Genomic DNA, 21,804 nt, shown 5'->3' with positions numbered 1-21,804 from the left:
ATTAATATGATTAATTGATAATAGAATAAAAATTAATTAAATTAATATGATTAATTTAAATTAGCCAAATGTATAATTTGCCTCCTCACCTTTTCATATAAAGTTATTTTACTCCTCAATTTTATTTTTATTTTATTTACTTCTTTAACTTGAAAATTTTGAATAATTTAATTCCATTCAATTTTTAATTATTGAATAATTTAATGTTTATGATGTGATAGCGCATGAATATCATATGTAGAAATTAAATTATTTCACTATTTAAAAATTAAAGTAGTAAATAAAGTTAAAATTGATAGATAAAATGACTTTTTATGAAAATTTGAGAGGTTAAATTATGTATTTTGTCATTTAGATTTATACATGTTATGATATTATTCTTAAGACTATAGAATTAATATACGAATCAAATTCTCACTCTATGAACTTGAGTCATTTAATAGCTAAATCTCATATTGAATTCAAAACAAAACCTTAGTGAATTTAGTTAATTAAATTGATGTAAATTAATTTAATTAAATATAATTAAATGATTAATTAAATTAATAAAAATTAATTTAATTAATTATATTAAAATATATATATATATGAAAAATTCACTCTAATCACATAGTTTAGGAATTATTTAATAAAAGAGTTTAAGAATTGGAAATTAAATCCATGAGCACTGCTCATTTTCCCAACTCTACACAAAGGAGAGAGAGTTGGATAACCCTCATTTTATCTTCCACCAAAGTTTGAGAGTTTTCTCACTCTCATGTTTTCCTGTTTATTTTTCTTGTTCTTTGTTGAGAAAAAATATTTTTATCTCTTTATGAGTTAATTATTAACTCTACAACTCATCTCATTTAAATTGTGAGAAAAATTTAAATTTTATATTGACATTTAGAGATCTAAAATTTATCAAAAGAAATTTTAATTTTTCTAGTTAATTTCTACTCTCTTCATAATATTGTTTAGTGAGTTAATTTTACTAGACACAAATATTGTACAATAATTTTTATATCAACACTTGAATTAATTAAAATATTAAACATAAAATTAGTTCTATTAGTAACTGGAGTTTATATACCACTAATCCTACTCTCTATAAAACCAAGAATAGCCCATAACCTAAAAAAATTATAAAATGAAGAGAATATATTTTAATTTTAATAGAACAACTAAATACTATAAATATTTAACATTATAGTGATTAAATAATACATATATTTTTAACTGAAAGATTAAACGGCCAGATTTTACAAAGTATAATTCCATTTTAATTGAATAGTTTTGAAATAGTGATAAATTAATTAATTTCCTAAAACTTCAGAGACTTGGTAGTAACTAACCCAGGAAAATGATGATGAAGAACAAAAATCAATTACTCAAAACCTCAAAATTGAGAAATTACCCCATAATTTTAAAGGAAACTACTTGCAAATACAACTCCCCATGTGACCTCAAGACTTGCTCAAGCTTGAGTCATTTGCACTGCAAAAGTGAAGGAAATCTGCACATTTTTATACGCTCAAAAGTAGGCCATATAATTTCTTGCTTTTGCTTTCTACAATGCCTCCAAAATGGAGAATCCTCAGCTACTAAAAACGTTGAAAAGCAGTTGACTAACAAACATCACAACATCAAACATCTCAACTATTTTAAAAGCATAAACAAACTGGATTCCTCACTGAGCCGAACAAAAATCTTAAAGAACCTTGATCCAGTCATACATCTTTGGTTTGTGGTTGGTCTGATGATGAAATCTCTGACTTTCTGCTTTTGATCTGTGTTTTATAATTTAGAGCTGGGACAGAAAAAACTGCCATAGGACAACTTTAGTTTTTACCAGATTGCTGGAAATTTCTTGCTCTGCCTGCCACTTCCGCAAGCTCGGAAAACCATTGAAAACCCAGATAAAGCAGAGTAAAACACCATACAGAAATCTATGAACAGAATCCACAAATAATATTAAGGTTCCCAACGTGGAAGAATTTGTTAGCATTTTGGTTTTACTTCATGCATTGCCATTGTCAGAGCTGCTACATGCTTGATTCGGAAGGACAGGGTTCCCAAAATCTCCATTCAAGCTCATCTGCTGTACTTCTTGAGGGGACAAGATCTTAATGCAACGCACACAGTTCACAAACTCTCTGCATAGCCGAACAAAATGATGTCAGAGACAACAATATTTCAGGACACAGGCAACTCAATGTACCGGAAATAGTAGACTAGTGAGGGGGGAAAAAAATCTTTAATGTTATTTCAATTGTTCAAAAAAGACAAGTATTTCTCTCTTAAGACAGTCGGTGGTTCATTGATATTGATAATGATAAGACATAAGAGAGCGAGACAAATAACTCTGCTCTTCTTTTGGCTAAAGAAACTTGCAACTATTACACTTAAAGTCCTTGTCAGATCAGAATGATTTAAATGTAAACATGAAGTAATGGCATTCAAAACTAGTTGGATTCATGAATTAAGATAAATGATTCAGGAAGAGGGACATATTGAGGCAAAGCCTTCAAAGATGTGTTGGGGCAGTAATTAGTTGAAGTTCCAATTTCACCGAATACAAAGGAAGCAACAGTGCACAACAGCCTACTAACAGAACAGTGGAACCAAAATAATAAGAAGAGCTGGGCAACTTACTCCCATGGGTCATCCCCTACTAAAAGAACATCATTCTCATGATCCACATAAACAAGTTTCCAGCCTATCCTCTGTCCGTCTTCTAACTGTCCCTCTATACCAAATCTCCGAGCCAGATCTTGCTTAAGCTCAGCATAACCGGAATAGCGGGTTATATCAATAGACCTTCCCACAGCACCACGTTTGTACACCTTCACAATGAAACACATTTAAAATTGTACGCGTAGAAGGAAAAGCCAGATGTACTTAACATTCATAAAAACATACATGCAGCTATCCACATATGCAAATATAATTGAATATGCTGAAATAATAAACCTTTGTATATGTACGCATCCGCTGAAACTGTGGTGGAGGGGCCCAAGGACCTCTATTCAAGAAGCTGCTATCATTGATTGTGGAATCAATCGAGTTAAACGCCATATCTGGGACTCCAAATGACTGGGAAACCATTGAAGATGAAAGTTCATGTTGAGGATCTTTTGAATTTTCACAGTTAGAAAGCATGCCCCCTGATGAGAGATTATTCGAGAGATCCTTCCCCAGACCTGTGATGCCTTTTGTCAACACTTGCTCAGAGTTCATTGGAACCCCCAATTGGTCATCAACATTAGCTCCATATGGAACATTATTCCTGGGATCTGCCTGGAGTTCCCCATCTTGACTTATGTCTCTCAACAACATTGAATGTGGATTATATGAAGAGGAATTGTTATTCTGCTGCAAATGAACATCATTCTGAGAAAGACAAACTGAAGTTGTAGAAGAAGATGTATCCAAATAATCTGTCTGGGCCATTGCACCATTTTGGTACGTTTGAGGGGCAAAGAATCCTTGTTTTTGATTCTTGGCAATGTTCAGTGAGGGCTTAACATCAGATTTCTGTTGCACATCTTTAACCAAGTTAGCACTACATGACATTGTTTCCAAGGCATTGGGACTCATGAGTGTTGCAGCAGACTGAGCCATGTCATCTCCCATAGCTGTGGTTTGGTGTACCCGATGAACCACATTCACACAATTGTTTGTGGAAGGTGAAGTTGAACAAGATGGAAGCTCCTCAGTAATCCCAGAAATCCCTGCTCCTGCAGCAGTCAATGTGCCACTACCAACTGTAGGGAGATGATTGATACCTGAGCTAGGGGGAAGTCCCATTTGTCCAGGCAATTCAGGCAATATGCCAGGCTGCTGTTGTTGAAACTTCAGTTGCTGTGGCATATGGGAGAACTGAGCATTAGTCTGGTTGCCATTCTTTGTCATCTGCTGTTGAATAATATTTGATTGTGGGAGTGAAGTGGGTGCTGTTTGAGGCATTTCTAACAATTGGTTGGTTCTCATGGACCTCGAAAAACTCTGGGATGCCTCTAATAGCTGCTTTTGTGGATCCTGAAGCTGCACAAATTGATTAGGTTGTTGCAGCACAGACTGCTGCATAAGAAGCGATTGCTGTTGCTGCTGAAGCTTCTGCAACAGTTGAAGCTGAATCTGATTGTCAGACATTTGTAATTGTTGGTTCACTTGATCAGTCATCTGGGTTTGTGTTACACCTTGCTGTTGGTTCTGACCTACAATATGCTGCTGTTGATTCTGCTGCAGAGTCTGAGGAAGGTTTCTCGGAAGCTGATGGCTTTGAAAAGATGGCTGCTGCTGAAGAATGTTAGCATTTTGAACTAAAGTTTGAGGCTGTAGAATTTGGGCTTGAACTTGACTTGATGGTATTGTCTGAGTTACCAAATTTTGCTTTGATTGTTGACTGATATCACCTAATTGTTGCTGTGACTGCATGATGGAACCTAGTGGATTCAGTGAGGATGGAAGCTTGGGAAGCTGATCAAGTGGTTGTGATTGCAAGGGCAGCCGTTGAGCATTAAACTGTAAGTTGTTTGGCTGAGGTAACTGTGGTACTGCCAGTCCTAACTGACGCGAAAGATCTGCCCCAGTAAGGTTCTGCAGAACAGATCCTGGGAATGATTGCATATAGTTGGGCTGCAATGAATTAGCAAGGGAAGGGTTTTGCTGCATGTTGAAACACTGGACTAAGCTCAGGCCAGGGACAGATTGGGGATCTTTCATATAGAAATCATCACTAATCCAAGGCATTGACTTCTTTAATAAGTTATCTAAATCAGAGGAGTCATCATCTGCAGATGTAAATATAAAAGTAAATTAGAAAAGACGAAAAAATTTAAACATAAAAGATTTAAATCAAAAGAAGGATTAAAAGCATCTTTGAAGTCATATAAGGACTTAAATAATCAAATTAGTTTACGCAGTACAAAAAGATATAGGCTAACCTTAAAAGTCAAACTTTGACACAGATAAGAAAACAGAGAGAATCTACTACGTATGTCTGTCCCACACCTTTTATTCTTATTTACCTGATTGAAAATTGATTTCAGTTGAAGTATTCCATCATTATCCAGGACCACTTATTGGAAGATCCAATCAAAGAAGAGGAATAACACAAAAGAAACAAGCATCCAAAGAAATGCCTAGCAATCAGGTTAGCCTAAGCAAAATACTCTCAGTCCTAGGTGACATATGCATGGAATCATATTAAACTTTATCAAATTGACTTAAGACAAAAAAAAAAATTTCAAACCAATTGAGATTAAAAAAAAAATCAAAATACTGGTAAGAAGTTCGCCATAGTCTGTCCAATACCTGGCATTCCAGGTTGCCTTGGACGCTTAGATCTAAAGAATGGAGGGGGACATATGAAAAATGGAGCAGTCACTGGTTCAATCTCCCAGAGTGAGACTCTATTGCGCCTTTCCCCAGCTGTTGACTCATCCCATCCGACCTATGAAAGAGCATAGAGATGGTTAATGTTTATTAACATTCTTATCAGGTCAGACTGGCAGAAGGGGAACACAAAAACTGCTAAAAATAGATACCTGCAAATTACGCCATTGTGAATTCTTCCACCGTAGAGGATCAAGATCACTAATTCCTGTAATTGTACCCATATACCTGCAAAAGAGATGCCTCATCTTAAGTGGCAAAACTACAAGAAGACTAAAACAATAATTTAGGAGTCATGGCTCTAGCTCAATAAGAGAGATTAAAAGAAGTAACAGCTAAAATATTCATCTTGCCAAATTTTATAATCCTGAGCCATGCTACTAAATTTTCTGGCATCAATTCAGATTTGCAACAACTTCATGAATTGGAAAGGAATCAAATATTATTACCTTCTTGTTCCTGACTCTTCAGTTTCAAACATCATCCGAAAGCGCATCCCAAGTGATACTTGGTTGCTGCACACTGCCTTGTAATACTTGGCCAAAGGAATAACAAATTCTGATGGACTAGCCCTGAACAAACATGCATCCAATGTAAAGAAATCTGATATAACTATGGCCTCATTTGTATCATTTTAATGATGAATCTCAAAAATTGCATAATGCTATAGAAACTAAACTCCAACCTTGGATTATAAAACACCGTAAAGGGGCTATTATTTGCTGCTGCATGCGCTGCTGCAGCTAATATCCCAATGTGCATGCTATCACTTGACAACACTGATGATGATAAATTAGCAGGTTGTCTATTTGCTCGCCTGATGCCCAAGAGAAGTTGCTGCTTTTCATCTCTGCTCACATATAACACAACAAGGTTGATTAGAAGGGCTTGTATACCAAAAGAAGGTGATGTGAACTGGAGAAATATTCAAATCATTCAATATTTATACGAAAACATAATAGTTAGGAAAAATCAGTCCTTTGATATCAAAAGAAAAGGAGCACAAATTTAATACCATACCTGATAAATAAAACAGAGTCACCTGCAAAAAGCCTCTTTCCACTAACGAACAAGCTCCACCCTGTTGTAAGCAAGTGACGCTTTGGTTGTCCTGGGTTTAGGGAAAACAGGAATTTGCCTGAGATGTTAATGATGATAGGCCAGCTAATCATCACAGGTAAAACCCTTTTGGTTTCAACTATTTTAACTTCATGGATGCAAAACTAACATACCACGATAAATATGACGGAAAGTCCAAACGTTGTCATGCAAATCCCTAGCTACAAGTTCTTGAGCAGGCGGTTGCATGGAGAAATCCTATATACAGGAAAAAAGTTAAACAAGCTATTCACATAGAGAAATCATATTAAAATAAAGCAAATATTTATATTAACTATAAAAGTAGCAAAGCGAAAATTCTGTTAATTATGCCATTAACATTGGGAATATTTCTAAATTAAGCAAGACCAACTTACAAGAGGAGGGAAAATCTTTTCAGCTGCACGACGCGGCACAGAAAAGCCTCCATGAGTGCTTGTGTCACTTGCTGTTAATGTTTTACAGAAAAACTCTGTTTGCGGTTTATTTGACTTCAGTGAAAGATCTGATCTCAGTAATGCTTCTTTGTCATACTGCATAGACAATGCTGATAGATTCAGTTGGAGTTGGCAAATGGGAACATGCTGAGGTCATTTTCAATTTTTTAAACATTGCACTTGGATATATTATTGCCACTTCAGCTCTATTTGGTTTCATTGATTTAACAGAACACCTAATGCAAAGCATATTCTACCAGTTATTTCAAATCAAATACTTACAGAAGGAACAGGTTGGAGGGTCATCTGAGCATAAACTTCATCTGTTTCTGGGTCCGCCTGCATAAAAAAGGAAATAGTTGAGTAAAAAAATCATGAAATTTCTGAAATATAACAGGATTTTAATAAAGTAAAATGAAAGCAAGAGAAAGTAGGTTTTATACATGCAAGGTCACATTATGAAGAAGACATAATAACTTTGAAGGAAGACTAGGATAATTCGGGATATGGGCATCAACATCTTTCTTCATTGATGCTGCAACCTGAAACCAGAACTTTCACTTTCAAGTAAGGTCATGAACTTTCATGTGAAGGAGAAATAACAAAACACACACCAATTTTTCACACATAAGAACCTCTATTCTTTTAACTAGTAGTAAAATAACTATCCATCAATAAAAAAAATCAACATAAAGCAATCTATAACTGAATTTTTCACATGACAATTAGTTGTGCTTAGCTTTCCATCTTGTTAGAACCAAAATATATCACCATAAAATCATGAAACCTCCTTAAAATTGAGAAGACAATACCATAGTTAAAGGGGAGAAGTTACAATACATATAACCAAATTCCACTTTTCAAAAATTACTTGGTTTATATATATTATGATAACCAAATGCTAAAAATAACTACTCCAGAGGCTAGACTAGACCCATAATTTTTTTTTTCTTATTCTTTTTTCAGATTTAGAAATGGACTTCATTGAACCTGAAATAACTAGAATAGCCAGTTGACTTCAATATAGAAGCAAAATAAAATTTTAATTTGGTAGTTAATTACTCAAAAAGCAAAGATGACCAGGCAATATGTTGAAGGAAATAATTCCATTAATATATCAAAGCTACATTATAATTTATAAATCAATCAACATAATCTGAGTCCAGGGTAAAAAAGGTAAATTCCCAAAAAAAATTCTAAACTAAAAAATTTCCAAAATTAAATCAACCCTCTCTTCCCTTGTGATCCCAGCCTATTTATGATACCCAACAACTTTAACACCAAGGAAATCCAGTAACTAAAAAAAAAATCAGCGAGAGAGAGATAGGCGAGTATATAGGTTAAGCAAATACACCGAGGGGCACACAATAACTGGAGACACTGACCTGTTCGCTGTGACCTTGAGGGAAATAGACCACAAGAGTTCCCGCCGCCGGCAAGCTCACCAGCGGCCCTGCACAAGCTTGCCATAGCTCTGGGTTTATGCTCTTCTTCTCTCCTCCTGCAAAGCCACGTGTTATCCACGCATTCGTCAATACCCTTTCCATCATTTTAATTTTTTTTTTTTCCTAATCTCTTCTCCTACCTTTGTTTGTTTTCCGGGAAACAGAAAACAGGAAAAAGGAAAGGAAACGAAAATCCTCTAATCTTAGTAATGAAGCATACAAGACAAGGACTAGTTAGATTAGCAGATTCCAAAGTAGATTTTTTTCAGCTTCTCAGAGAAATAGGGAAAATCATAAAGAAAGACAAAAGACAAAGATCCACCGTTTTTTCCTAAGCTTGCTCATCCATTAAAGATAAACACATAAAGACAAGGAGAACCCACGTCCTCACAGATACATATCTACATAAATATAACTACAAAGAAAGAAATTAACCTTCAGAAGGATTTGAAGTGGTGACGCAGGAAGTGGTGGCAGCGGAAGACACTCCAGCACCGTTCGCCGGCATCTTCATTGCTTACTCCGGCACAACTATAAGTAAGGTTCGATCCAGTAATTTTTCACATGCTCATAGCATAAGTAGCTTTTTGAACTGAAAAGGGTAGAGATTAAAAAGCGAAAAAGATTCGCTTCAGGTGATGAACTTAGCTAGATCAGCTCAAAAGGGAAGAGAAAGGGAAAGTAAACCTCAGTGACCCAACCCAAAAAAAAGTCAACTAATGGGTGGATTTTCGCTTTTGGGTAAGTGAGTTCCGGCGAGTTTGGCCGGGAAATGGTGGCCGGAGACAGAGCCGACAAATACACAGAGAAGGGAGACCAAATGGCGAAGGTTTGCCCCTCTCTTCCCCTACATTAAGGAGACAAAATGGTTTGGTTTCTCTGTCTAACGGTGATATGGAAGAGAGAGAGAGAGAGAGGGATTAGTTTCTCTCACTATGTATTTCTATTTATTTTTGATGTCTCCTTCCTTGAAAATGGCACTCGTTAAAGAAGCATCTGGATTGTCTAAACCATGGTTAATCTTCTCACTATCTTCGAATTCTTTGCTTTTTTATTATTTAGAAGGCAATATGTCTATTTTAATTCTTAAACTATTTATCAAATAATTGGATAAATTCTTAAATTTTTTTAATTCAAATAAATCATTTAACCATTAAAATAAATCAAATAAACCTTTTAAATTTTTTAAAATAAAATTATGTATATATATATTTTTAAATTTAAAATAAGATAAATAAGTATTTTATTTTTTTAAAATAAATAAAAAAATAAATTATAATTGTTTCAATTTAAATCATGCACAAAATTTTTTTTAGTGCATATATTTCCCATCAGTTATATTATGTGCTCCATATATAATATTACGGTGAAAATACAACTGAATTAATTATATAAATATGTGATAGAATGTGAGAAAAAAATTTAAATTTAAAATAAAGCCTTATTTTACATATTTAAAAAATTTAATAGCTTTATTTAATTTTTTTTCTAAAATTTGAAGTATTGATATGTCCCTTAAGAGCAGATTTGATTTACAATTAAAATTTAAAACTAATAATTTAATTGAAATATTACTGTTTAAATTTTATAATATAGAAAAAAATTTTAATTAATTTTTTAATTTTAAAAAATATATTAGAATATCTTGATATTTTAAAAAGATATATTAATTAATTTATTCAATAATGTTAAATATTAAACATTGCAAACAATATTTACAATATTTTAAATATAAAAGAACTAATTATCAAACGTATCGTAAAATTAAAAAATCAATTAATAAATTTTTTTAAATTATATGAATTAAATGGTAAAATATTTACTAGTTAAATTAATGGAATAATTAATTAATAATTTTTTAAATTTTAAAAATTATTTTAATGTAGAGAACTAATGAGTTTTCTCGTGATATAAAAATTAAAAACAATATTTTCAATTTAATTTTATTGTTATGAATTTATTTTATTTTATTTTATTTAGATAATAGCTGTTTAATCTTGCTGTTGCACATGATTGGAAAATTATAGTATTTAAAATAATTTAAAAGTAAATTAATTTGATAAGCACTTTACTGCAATTAGTATAATAATTAAACTTTTGAATCTTTGATAGTTAAGAATCAGATTTGAAAGTAAAATTTTATTTTAATTTTAGTTTAATTCTAAACAATTTTAATATGTTTGGAGTTTGATTTCAATTACTGTTCTGATTTCATTTTGAATTTAGGCTTCAATTCAGTATAATTTTAAAAAAAAAATGGTAAACAATTTTTCATTTTTAATATAATAATAATAAATATATTATATAATTTTTAGTTAGTGTATTGTATATATTTTTTTAATTATATAGTTTTTAAAAATAAAAAAATCGTACTAAATACTCTTATAATTAAAGATAAATAAGATATATTTCTTGTGCTCCAAATAAAGCGTTTTTGAAAATGAAATCTTGGAAAGCACTAGGATTTTACGATTTTCATGCAAGGTTTTTTCAAAATTAGTGAAATAAGGCAAGTCCTTTTGCAATAGATAAGGTAAGCAAAGTTTTAAACATGCTTCCTTTGAATGCTTATTGGAATAATACTCTTATTTCTCTTATTTCTAAGAAGCTCAATCCTTCTGTGATAGCTAACTTTAGACCTATATCCTTATACATTGTGTTTTATAAAATTATTACTAAAATGTTTGTTAACATATTGAAACCTTTGTTTTATAGCATCATTAGGCCTAAGTAATCCAATTGTGTCTGAGCATAAAATTATGGATAATATTATCATTGCGTAGGAAGTCATGCATTTTAGAGAATAAAAAAAGAGCAAAAAATAATACCTTACTCTGAAATTAGATATGAGAAAAGATCGGATTAGATGGAATTTCTTAAATGAAACCTCATTATATGCTTGTTTATATTTTGTTTTTGTCTATGTTGTTTGAGTTGCTTTTTAATGCTTCCATGAAGACTATTTGGAATAGTGATTGAATAGATAGGTGTTTTCCATCTAAAGAACTCAGACAAGGGGACGATTACTCTTATCTCTTTATCCTCTATATAGGAAAATTAGCTCATGACATCAATAGAGTTGTCTCTCATGACATCACTAAGTAAAGGTTGACCTAGACTAACTCATTTGTTTTTTAGATGATCTTATCATTTTTAATGAAGCTATTAGTATTCAAGCAATAACGATTAATAGTGTACTTGAATGCTTTTGTATGAGCTATAGTTAGAACATCAATCGAACTAAAACAAATATATTTTTTCTTAAAGAATGTGAATATCGGGACTAGTGAGGATAGTAGAAACACTTAGGTATGTAGATGACAACGAATTTATGTAAATATTTGGATGTGTCTCTCATTGAACTACAAGACTAATAAATAGAGCTTCCAGCACATCATTGACAAGATATATAATAGATTAGTTAAATAGGAAGCAAGGAAACTGTCCATAGCAAGGCATATGACTCTTGCACAGTCAATGTTGTTTGTTATACCTATGTATGTTATGCAATGTACCTTTCTTCTCAATTTTGTTGATGATGAGTTGACAAGTTGTGCAAGAATTTCACTTGGAGCAGTTCTAATTGCAACAAGAAGATTCCCCTAGTTTCTTGGAATCATGTTACTAAACCCAAGGAATTGGAAGGGCTTGGTTTCAGGAATCCAAGTTGATGAATAGAGCTGTTATGCTTAAGATTGTTGGGGCATTTTTAATAGCATGCAAGATTTACATGCTCAAGTTCTAAGATCAAAATACAATAGTAATGAACAAATTGATGCTTGAGAGAATAATAGATAAGCAGTGCTCTAATATTTGACATGGAGTGCATACTATTTAGGAAGTTTCAGAAAGGTCTAAAGTGGTCTATTTGCAATGGTTCTTCTATTCATTTTTGGAAAGATTATTGGCTTCCCGATGATAGTAGATTGTTGAACACAGTTACTCAACCTATATTGAATGACACGCAATCATATATGGTTGATTTATATTTTGACCATACATGATGGTAATGGAGTCATATTAAGCTATTTGTTCCAAAGTCTACCTTTGTGCTTTCATCTAGCATTCTGACTCCAACTGCTCATACACTGTCTGATAGTTGTAACTAGCTATCCTCTAGCTCAAACTAATCTACTATATAAATCTGCTTGCATTTTTCTTGCAGATCTAGAAGAGTGTTAATGTGATACAAGATGGAGATCCATTTAAAGATGGCAAGGTCCTCAAAGGATAAGAACCTTTTTATGGTTGGTTGTTCATGGGAAGCTTTTACAACCAAAAAGAGAAAGATGAAATTTATGCTTAAGTGAAGTCTTCACTACCTGTGAGAGAGACGTTGAACCCATTATGCATACTTTCTATGACTATTCTGGCATTAAAAGCTTGTGGACTAAACTCATTCTTATGGTCTAAGGAATAGGTTTCTTGACATATGCATTCAGGTGAAAGGTTGGATAATTCAAAACTTGCAAGACAAAAGCACATCACACATAGGAGTTGGTTGCTACTTTTTGACGTTCTATGTTAGAAAATCTGGAACATGAGAAACAATATTCAAAGATTGACTACTAAACACAAACTACATTCTCAAATCGACCATTAACAACGCTTGTGAATTTTATTTTGTGATCACTAGAATTCTTGATAGTTTGATGGATGATATTGACAATGCTCTCTATTACTTAGAGTCCACCAAAGATATATACTTCAAATATTGATGGATCCTAGACAAGATAGAACTTCGGCAGAGAGCTATTGAGAAAATCTAAAGGAGAATAAGTGAAAGGTTTTTTTGCTTCTTTTAGTAGATCCATTGCTCAAGCTGCTGAGATTTGAGTCATTCATGGCATTAAGCTTGCAAAGGGAGTCTCGACTAACAAACTCACTATGGAGTTTGACTATTTAGAGGTTGTGGAGATTATTATTGATATAATAGCGCTCCCGAAAGATTTTTAAGTTATTTAATGAGAGAGAAATATTAAGTTAGAGATTAATTTCATAAAAGTAAAGACAAATAGTAATTGGATTCCAATTGTTGCCCTAACATTTTTTTTATTGTGTTATTGAAAATGATCCTCTGGTTTGACCAAGATTTATTAGGTTTAACTAGCTAAGTTAAATTTGTTAGTATTGGCTTATTGATCAGAATTAATTTGAACCTAATATGTTAAGTTTTTTTTTTCTGAAAATGATTAATGAAATTAATTTATTTTCAAAAAATAAAATTAAAGTAGTATGAAATTATTTTAATAAGAGAAAAATACAAAAAAATATTATATAGTTTTGCTCATTTCACTTTAGAGTTTATTATTTAATTTGTATCAAAATAGTCTCATGATATTGCGTCGTTAGTAAATAGTGGCAATTTTCATATACCATTAGGAATGTTGAGATAGTAAGCAAACTATAATTGTTAATTAATATTTTATTTAATATTTTTAAAGATGAAAGTACAAAAATAAATACCATTTGATTTCACTCATTTTCATCAAAAGATCTATAATTCAATATGTATCAAAATAATTTTTTATTATTTATTTGCTACGTTAGTATTTTTTTAGTTTAAAATTATTTGGTAACAACATAATACCACAAGAAGTAAAAAATCGATGAAATCACATACTATTTTTTTCTATTTTTTCCTTTTAAAAATTAAGACAAACAAATTTCCTTTGTTTATAAGAAATAGATTATTTTTGAAATAAATTTGATTTAGATTCTCTTTCTTTTTCATTTAATTTTATTTGTTCTTATTTAATAAATTTTCTAACAATATTTAAATACTATGTGATTTACAAAAAGTTACTTCATCCTAAATTTATTCATTAGTTTTGTAAAATAAAAATACATCTTTATTTTAATTTATATTTTGCAAGTATTTTTGTTAGATACCGCACTAAAATATAAATAAATTAAAAGTCATCAAAATTTACAATAAAATTTATCCTTTTAAAAATAAGATTTACAAAAATTCAATTTGAAATTTATATATTAACACATAATGCATTTTAAAATGGTAAAAAATTCAATTCACTCCATTATTCAAGGTTAAATAAATCAATTCAATTTTTACCTTATATTTATCCTATAAAATGGATTATTGGCTAAATGAAGTTAAAGAGGTCAAAAACATAATTGAGGTGTAAAATATAATTAAACTAATAGATAGACACAGACAAAAAAATAATAGTATCGACTTTCACTTTCATTCCCTTTTATTTTATGATACCATGTAATTTCAAATCCAACAGGAGAAATATCTTTAGTCAAGTATCCCCACTCGCAAATAATTAATAATACCAATAATAATTTTCACTCCGATATTTTATTTAAAAATAGATTAAATCATTTCTTGTGAAAATTATTTTCTTGACATGGACGACGATCACTAAATCAAATCCATGTTAATTTGAGAAAACTAAATAGAGAAAATTAACATATTATATGTGTATCCAAAGATATAAAAACTAAATAGAAATCTCATGTTTGTGCCTTTGGTCCATGCGCATTATGTCTAAGCAAGTTTTTTTCCTTTTATCTATAGGGTTTAATTGAATCTCACCTTAGATTAGGCATCAAACTAATATCACAAACACATTTTAGGGTTTAAGTAGGAGTATCTTAGCAGCACTTACGAAATTGAATGAAAGTGAAAAAATATTAGGATTTTAGGATTAAGCTAATATCACGAATACATTTTAGGATTTAGACAGTGGTATCTTAGCAGCACTTACGAAATTATTGCCCGAGTACTTAGGAAAAAGTAATAAAAAATATTGTGTGATTTCGCTTATTTTTACTTTAGGGTCTGTAGTTTAATTTGTATTAAGGTAATACTTGTGGTATTGTAACGTTAGCAAATAGGAGCAATTTTATGACGCCGTTAAGAAATGATGACATGACAAGTAAAATATAATTATTAATTGAAAAAGAAAAGTATAAAAAAATATAATGTAGTTTTATTCATTTATTTTAGAAATTGTGGTTCAATTTATGTTTAATTAGTATCTCGTGATATGACTTTCATACCAACATTCTTGATGATGTCTAAAGATTACTGCTATTTACTAACGGCGCTGTAACGACCCGGAAATCCGACCCGTTACCGGCGCTAGGATCCAGATCGGCTTAAGGCCGCCGGGACCCGTAGCAAGCCTACATACATCTTTACCCCATAAAACTTCATAAAACTCATTTAAAACATACATTGAGCTTAAGATCGGCTCTTACCTCTTGAAGATCGAGAAAGAGACGACTCAACTCGGAGATCCAAGCACGAGAGCTCCTGAGTTTCCAAAGCTCCAAAACTTGCCTTTAAAGTTTAAAACTTGCAATGTGGGTTTAAAACTCAAGAAAGATGGAGGAGATCTAGTGAAAGAACACAAGATTTGAGGAGAGGGAGATCGGAAGCTTGTTGTGGCCGAAAATGGGAGAAAACCTCGCCCATTTCGGCTAAGGGTCCCTTTTATAGTGGCTGGCCAGGCCACGTTCGGGGGCCGAAGGTGCCTCCGCATGCATGCAAGGTTCGGCGGCCGAACTTGACTTTCGGCGGCCGAACCCCCTTGTGGAGGCAGTTTCGGCTGCCGAAGCCTGCCCCCGAAACTCAAGGTTCGTCTCTGTCTGGGAGGTTCGGCCGCCGAAAGTGCCGCCGAACCTGCATGACTTTCGGCTGCAAAGGGACTTTCGGCCGCCGAACCTGCCGCCGAAAGTGCCCTGTTCAGCCATTTCTTGCATGTTTTCATGTGATGTTTTCAGGATGTTTTAGGGGGTTTTTGGGGAGCTTTTCAGAGTCACGTTCATGTATGTTTGGTGCCTCATTTGAGTCCACCTGTGTAGGTTCGGACCCGAGGAACCGAGACCCCCGGTTGTGAGATAGTTGTTCAGAGTTCGTTGTCAAAGCTTCAGTTACCAGGTGAGTGGAACAACCCCTTAAGTTTTAAAGTAATTGAATAAATGAATGAATCATAAAGCATTGCCCATGCATCATTATGCCATGCAATATTAGGTTGCTTGCATTAGAATGCACGAATATGTTGCATTGCATAATTTGTTGTTGATGTGGATGAACATTGAATGATCCATTAGCCCTCGTATGACATGATAGCCTATGTGAGTCCAGGTGTGCCTGCTACGGCTCTACGCCCCTGGCACTATGATTGATGATGGAAGTCCGGGTGTGCCTGCTACGGCTCTACGCCCCCGGCATGTATAAGTAAGAAGGATAGGGGCTAAATGGTGACAAGTTCATCCTTGTTGTGAAATGTTTGTGTTATGACGCATACATGAAAGCATGAATAAGAAAAAGAATGAAAATAAAAGTTATTTGATAATAAAAATAAAAATGAATAATAATGTACCTAAAAATGGAGGAATTAAAACAAATGTTTTTAGTTTCCGCTCACTGGGCTTTTAGCTCACCCCACTCCCATTATCCCCAGAGTTGCAGGTACAGGAGAGATCAAGAAGTCGGCTAGAGTGAAGTCAAGTCATATGTATGTAATAGCTAGAGTATGTGGACATGACATATGATAAGAATGTAATGTAAAGTTTGAACAGTTATGTTATGTAACTATGTTATTGAGGATAGAGTTGTGCTTGACCATAGTATATGTTAATCCCTTGGTATGTACATGATCTTATTTTATGATGTATATGTGAACCAACTCAACACAGATTATATCTTGCCTTTGAGGCTTTGATGAAATCCCACAGAGGGATTAATGTTTATGTATATGATGAATACAGTGCATGCACAGGTTGAGTTTGGTGTATGAAGAAAAAGAAAAGTTTTAATTCTTATGTATGTTTGTTGATCATGTATGGGATTAAACAGGTAAACAGGATGTATGTAGGCTTGCTACGGGTCCCGGCGGCCTTAAGCCGATCTGGATCCTAGCGCCGGTAACGGGTCGGATTTCCGGGTCGTTACAGAGTGGTACGCCTTTTTATGTAACAGCCCGGCCTTCCTCTGGGTCCGGCACTGTTACCGCTCACGGCCCAGGGCTATCCCTCGCCTGGCCTCTTGCCACCTCGGGCTTTCCACTGGCGTCGTGAGCAGCTCTTAACATCCCTTCACCCTCACGGGTTCCAGGCAGGATTTGTCCCTCGGGGGAGCCATTACGGCCCGCCCTAGCCCGAGTGGATTTGGCCCTAATTCCCAGAGGAAGGAATTGGGCCAAATCCACTCGGGCTAGGGCGGGCCGTAATGGCTCCCCCGAGGGACAAATCCTGCCTGGAACCAGTGAGGGTGAAGGGATGTTAAGAGCTGCTCACGACGCCAGTGGAAAGCCCGAGGTGGCAAGAGGCCAGGCGAGGGATAGCCCTGGGCCGTGAGCGGTAACAGTGCCGGACCCAGAGGAAGGCCGGGCTGTTACAGGCGCAATACCATAGGTACTAATTTGACACAAATTGAACCACAGACTATGAAATAAAAAAAAATCAAATAAAATCACAAAGTATTTTTTTTATATTTTTCCCCAATTGTTATCTTAGCAGCACTTGTAAAATTATTTTCTTTAATACTATTTGCATCGGTTTAAAATTGCTACAAAGAAAATTTACTATTTTATTATATATAATTATGTATTTTAATAAAATATTTATTTTATATTCAATAAAATTATAAATTTAGTTGCACCCTTTATCCGTTGCGAAAAAGTAAGTAAATTGCATCCTTGTGTTCAACAGCGAAGTCAGATACAATGATTTTCAAATTATTATTGTTGATCCATGACTATAATTAAAATATATAAGGGCAATAATTTATTATCTTTGCCTTAGACTTATTTTGTAGCAGTGTATAGTTACTCATTATTTGTCTAGGATGGTTACAATATATATTAGTCTCACTTATTGATATGAATCTTATGTTAATATAAAATTATTAGTCCCAATTTTTTTAAATATGAGAGATTTTATATAGATTGTGAGATAGCTAGTATAAAGTACCCATCTATTCTATCATAAATCCTAGCTTTTTAAGTTATATAAAACAAATTAATACCACAGTCAAATAGTGAAAATGACATAATAATTATTTTAATATTAATCTTACAAAATAATTTTTTAATATTATGAAATTATATTTGAATCTTACAAAATAAAAAAATAATGAAATATTACATAAGATTCATTTCATAGTTTAAAATTATTTTAATAGAATTCCTCATAATAATCATAATAATGATAGAGTTTTCCTTTAAATTTTTAATTGCCTTTTGAGATATCACGTTTATCCAGTAAAATTGACCAATAATATAAGTAGATTTTATTAAAAAATATTTAAAAATTTAAATTCGAGGAAGGAAAAAGATAATCATATAAGAAAAAAGATTTTTGAAAAAAAATAAAAATTAAAAAAAATAAAGGAAATGGTTATGATAATGGATTGATACTCCAAATATTTTGCTATTTCAAAAAAGTAATGAGAACGCAATGAGTGGGCATGATGGTATCCTCTCCTTGTTTTCTTATGAATCCTCTTTTTAAAGGACGATAAAGAGATGAAGCCACCCACCACTTGGACCAATCAAATTTCTCAAATGTGACCTTTGACCTTTTGCTTTGACCGTCACTGTCACTCTCCATTAAATAACTATTAACCCCACATGATAAAACCATATCATGCTCATTATTATTATCATTATTATTATGTAATAAAAAATTACAACTCTTATAGTTTACGCTATGCTCGAATAAATAAGGCAATTGAAAGGAAAATGGAAAATATATATATATATAAATTGTTTGATTTATTTTGATCGATGGAGAGGGAAAAGAGCAATATAAAAAATGAAAATTTTTGGGTGAATTTAATATATATATATATATTTACATAAAAATTAAAATTTAACGGAGTAAAACTTACATTTATTTATTTAGATATATTTACTATTAAATTAAATTTATAAGTGCGGATGAATTTAATATATTATCAATTCATAATAATAAAAAAAAGAGTTTTATTTTATTTTTTAACGAAGATAATTACTTATTTATATTTTAAATGTACAGTAAATCGAATTTAGATAATTTTTTTTATAGAAAAGAAAATCTGAGAAAAAAGTGAAAGAGGGTAGAGAGATGGAGAGAGAATGAGTGAAGGGAGAGATAGGCAGTAGAAAAGAGAATAAAAACAATTATAATAACTAAGCATTTATCTATTAAAAAAATATATGAAAGTGGTCTTAAAGAAACTAGGATCAATTTTGTGGAAAAACTTCATAAGAAAATAAAAAATCAGCGTTTTGTATTCATGTGTAGCCATTATTTTCTTGTATAATAAAAACTCTTTTATTACAAAATAATAACAATAATATTTTTTATAACTCAAATTAAATAATAATTTAAAAATATTATATATATATATATATATAACGAGTATATAAATTATACTCAACTAATAAAAAATTAAAATTTCATATTAATATATGAGTTGAATTATGTTTTAAATAATATATATTTTTTTAATTTTAAATTATATATCAAAATTATATTAGACATATGTATACATCTGGACATATAAAGAATTTATCAAAAATCACTAGATATATGCCCCCGAGCCCTGTATTGTATAGTGTAAAAGTGTGATTTAAAAAGAAAAAAAAAAAAAGGAATAAGTTGCTTTGATCTCAAGAACTAATAGCATTATTCCACGAGCCCTTAAATGTACAAACTTAAAAAGGTGATCCTTCTTTTAGTAAAACGGTTAAATTATGGTAGAAAAGTGTACTTTTACTATAAAATTGCCGCACGGTTAAGAAGTTGAGAGTATGTAATAAATAAAATATTTTAAAAAATAAAATTTTAAAAAACAGAAAAAACAAGTAACCTTGATAAATTGAAAATTGATATAAATTTTAAATATTTTAAATACTATAATTTATATTGTCTAAGATCCGATAAATGATAAATTTAAAGTGTATTTTGATAAGTTTAATCCATTTTTTTTCGTTGCTTTCTTTTATTTCTTTTCTATTTTATTATTTAATGACGTATAACCACCATTTTATGCTCGTACCTCCCATCGTAATCACACTTAGCCGTATGTATAAATGTACTGCGTCATTTCCTATCGTCTTAAACCTATTCAGCACTATGTGGATACGATCCAGATGTTACGGGGTTTGTTGCCCCATAGATCCAGTAGGTTAATCGAGCTAGACCTCCCATGTGTGGATTTGAGTCTAGTCTGACTCATCAAAGTAAGCTTGGACTCACATGTAAAGTAGGCCCATATATCGGGCTCTAATAGAGTTAAGACCTGATCTTCCTAACTTCAGCCACGCCGGGGTGTCCACGGCCCATCTATAGTCAAGTTTTCCTTTACTCGCTCATTAATTATTTCATGATTAATGAAAGGATAAACCTCAAGGTTTCAATTATTGTCGCACAGCTCTAGGAGAATTCTGTCAAAACGTTTATTCTTTGTCTTTACCTATTTCAAACTTATACTCTTACTTTCACTTGCTGCTCTGTCTCTTGGGCTGCTTCTACTATCTTGCCCTTTTCCTTCTCTGTAATTTCTACTTTTTCAATCCACAAGTATGTCATACTCCTCTCATGACTTCTACTAGAATTCCGTTTTAGATATAAAATATCTTAAAAATTTAAAAGAAAATGATTTATTTTTTTTTTAATAGATCTGTTCAATATAAATTTATGAAACAGAATAAGTGACTTTAAATATAAAATAGTATATATAAAAAAATAATAATTACTTTAATTTTATTTAGTTTAAAATATTGAAATATTTTAGATAAATTAACGGTTTTAGTATGGAAATTAAATATAATTTTTTTAAATTTTAAAAAATAACACTTATAATATTCTGAATAAATTAGTAAATTTTATTTCGAAGTGCAACTTATTAAATTATTTCCTTACTTAAAAGAAAATTACTTTACTGCTTATAGAATTAATTTAAAGTGTAAATCAAACAAATAATATAAGAGTATTAGCTATTTAATTTTAATAAAGCTATATAATTGTAATTTATATTTTCAAAAATAAATAAAATTTGTCATTTTAATTATATTTTTTAAACTAAACTACATAAAAATTATAAGTAACCCTATTTTTCCAATGGAAGAATTATTAAACTAAAAATAATTATGTAATATTTTTTTCTCAAAGTAATATTTTATAGTTAGAATTTTTTTTAAAAAAAAAAAAAAAAGAGGAAAAGGGTAATATAGTAAAAACAGAAGGAGAGGAAAGGCAGAATATTGTAAAAGGGTTTCCATAATTGAGGACAGCCTGACCTCACATGTCGCCGTTCGGCCACCCAATTAGAGTCGATTATCAATTATTAATTAATTATTTTTTTTATTTTTAATTTCTAATTTTAATTTCGTTTCAAAGGTGACAAGCTCAAGCATGTCGGCGTACTCCTGGCCCCACACTGCACATGCCAATGTGATGTTAACAGCTCTCTTCTTTCTTAA

General features: G+C 31.9%; 1 protein-coding gene across 1 annotated transcript; it reads right to left on the bottom strand.

The window, feature by feature from the left end:
• Positions 1–1,485: 1,485 nt before the first annotated feature.
• LOC110609393 (auxin response factor 19) lies at positions 1,486–9,317 on the bottom strand. Its single transcript, XM_021748942.2, has 14 exons — positions 8,795–9,317; positions 8,300–8,415; positions 7,358–7,456; positions 7,197–7,253; positions 6,855–7,010; positions 6,612–6,696; positions 6,400–6,490; positions 6,065–6,229; positions 5,829–5,951; positions 5,532–5,607; positions 5,299–5,437; positions 2,953–4,775; positions 2,635–2,825; positions 1,486–2,135 (listed from the first exon to the last, which is right to left on the bottom strand). The coding sequence occupies exons 1-14, from the start codon at positions 8,871–8,873 to the stop codon at positions 2,000–2,002; spliced, it is 3,336 nt and encodes a 1,111-aa protein (XP_021604634.1). The 5' UTR covers positions 8,874–9,317; the 3' UTR covers positions 1,486–1,999.
• Between the last annotated feature and the right edge of the window lie 12,487 nt (positions 9,318–21,804).

Source organism: Manihot esculenta, chromosome 2, assembly GCF_001659605.2.
Source record: "Manihot esculenta cultivar AM560-2 chromosome 2, M.esculenta_v8, whole genome shotgun sequence".
In the NCBI taxonomy this organism is placed as follows: Eukaryota; Viridiplantae; Streptophyta; class Magnoliopsida; order Malpighiales; family Euphorbiaceae; genus Manihot; species Manihot esculenta.
Note: the sequence above shows the minus strand (reverse complement) of the source record. Positions and strands in the feature narration are given on the sequence as shown.

What these genes read in the sequence shown, in the direction of transcription:
- LOC110609393 (XM_021748942.2), bottom strand. Translation starts at nt 8,873, where the DNA reads ATGAAGATGCCGGCGAACGGTGCTGGAGTGTCTTCCGCTGCCACCACT. An exon ending in TTCATAATGTGACCTTGCAT is followed by an intron (nt 7,254 to 7,357) that starts GTATAAAACCTA and finishes TTTTTTATGCAG; the next exon opens with GCGGACCCAGAAACAGATGA. An exon ending in ACGGTGTTTTATAATCCAAG is followed by an intron (nt 5,952 to 6,064) that starts GTTGGAGTTTAG and finishes ATGTTTGTTCAG; the next exon opens with GGCTAGTCCATCAGAATTTG.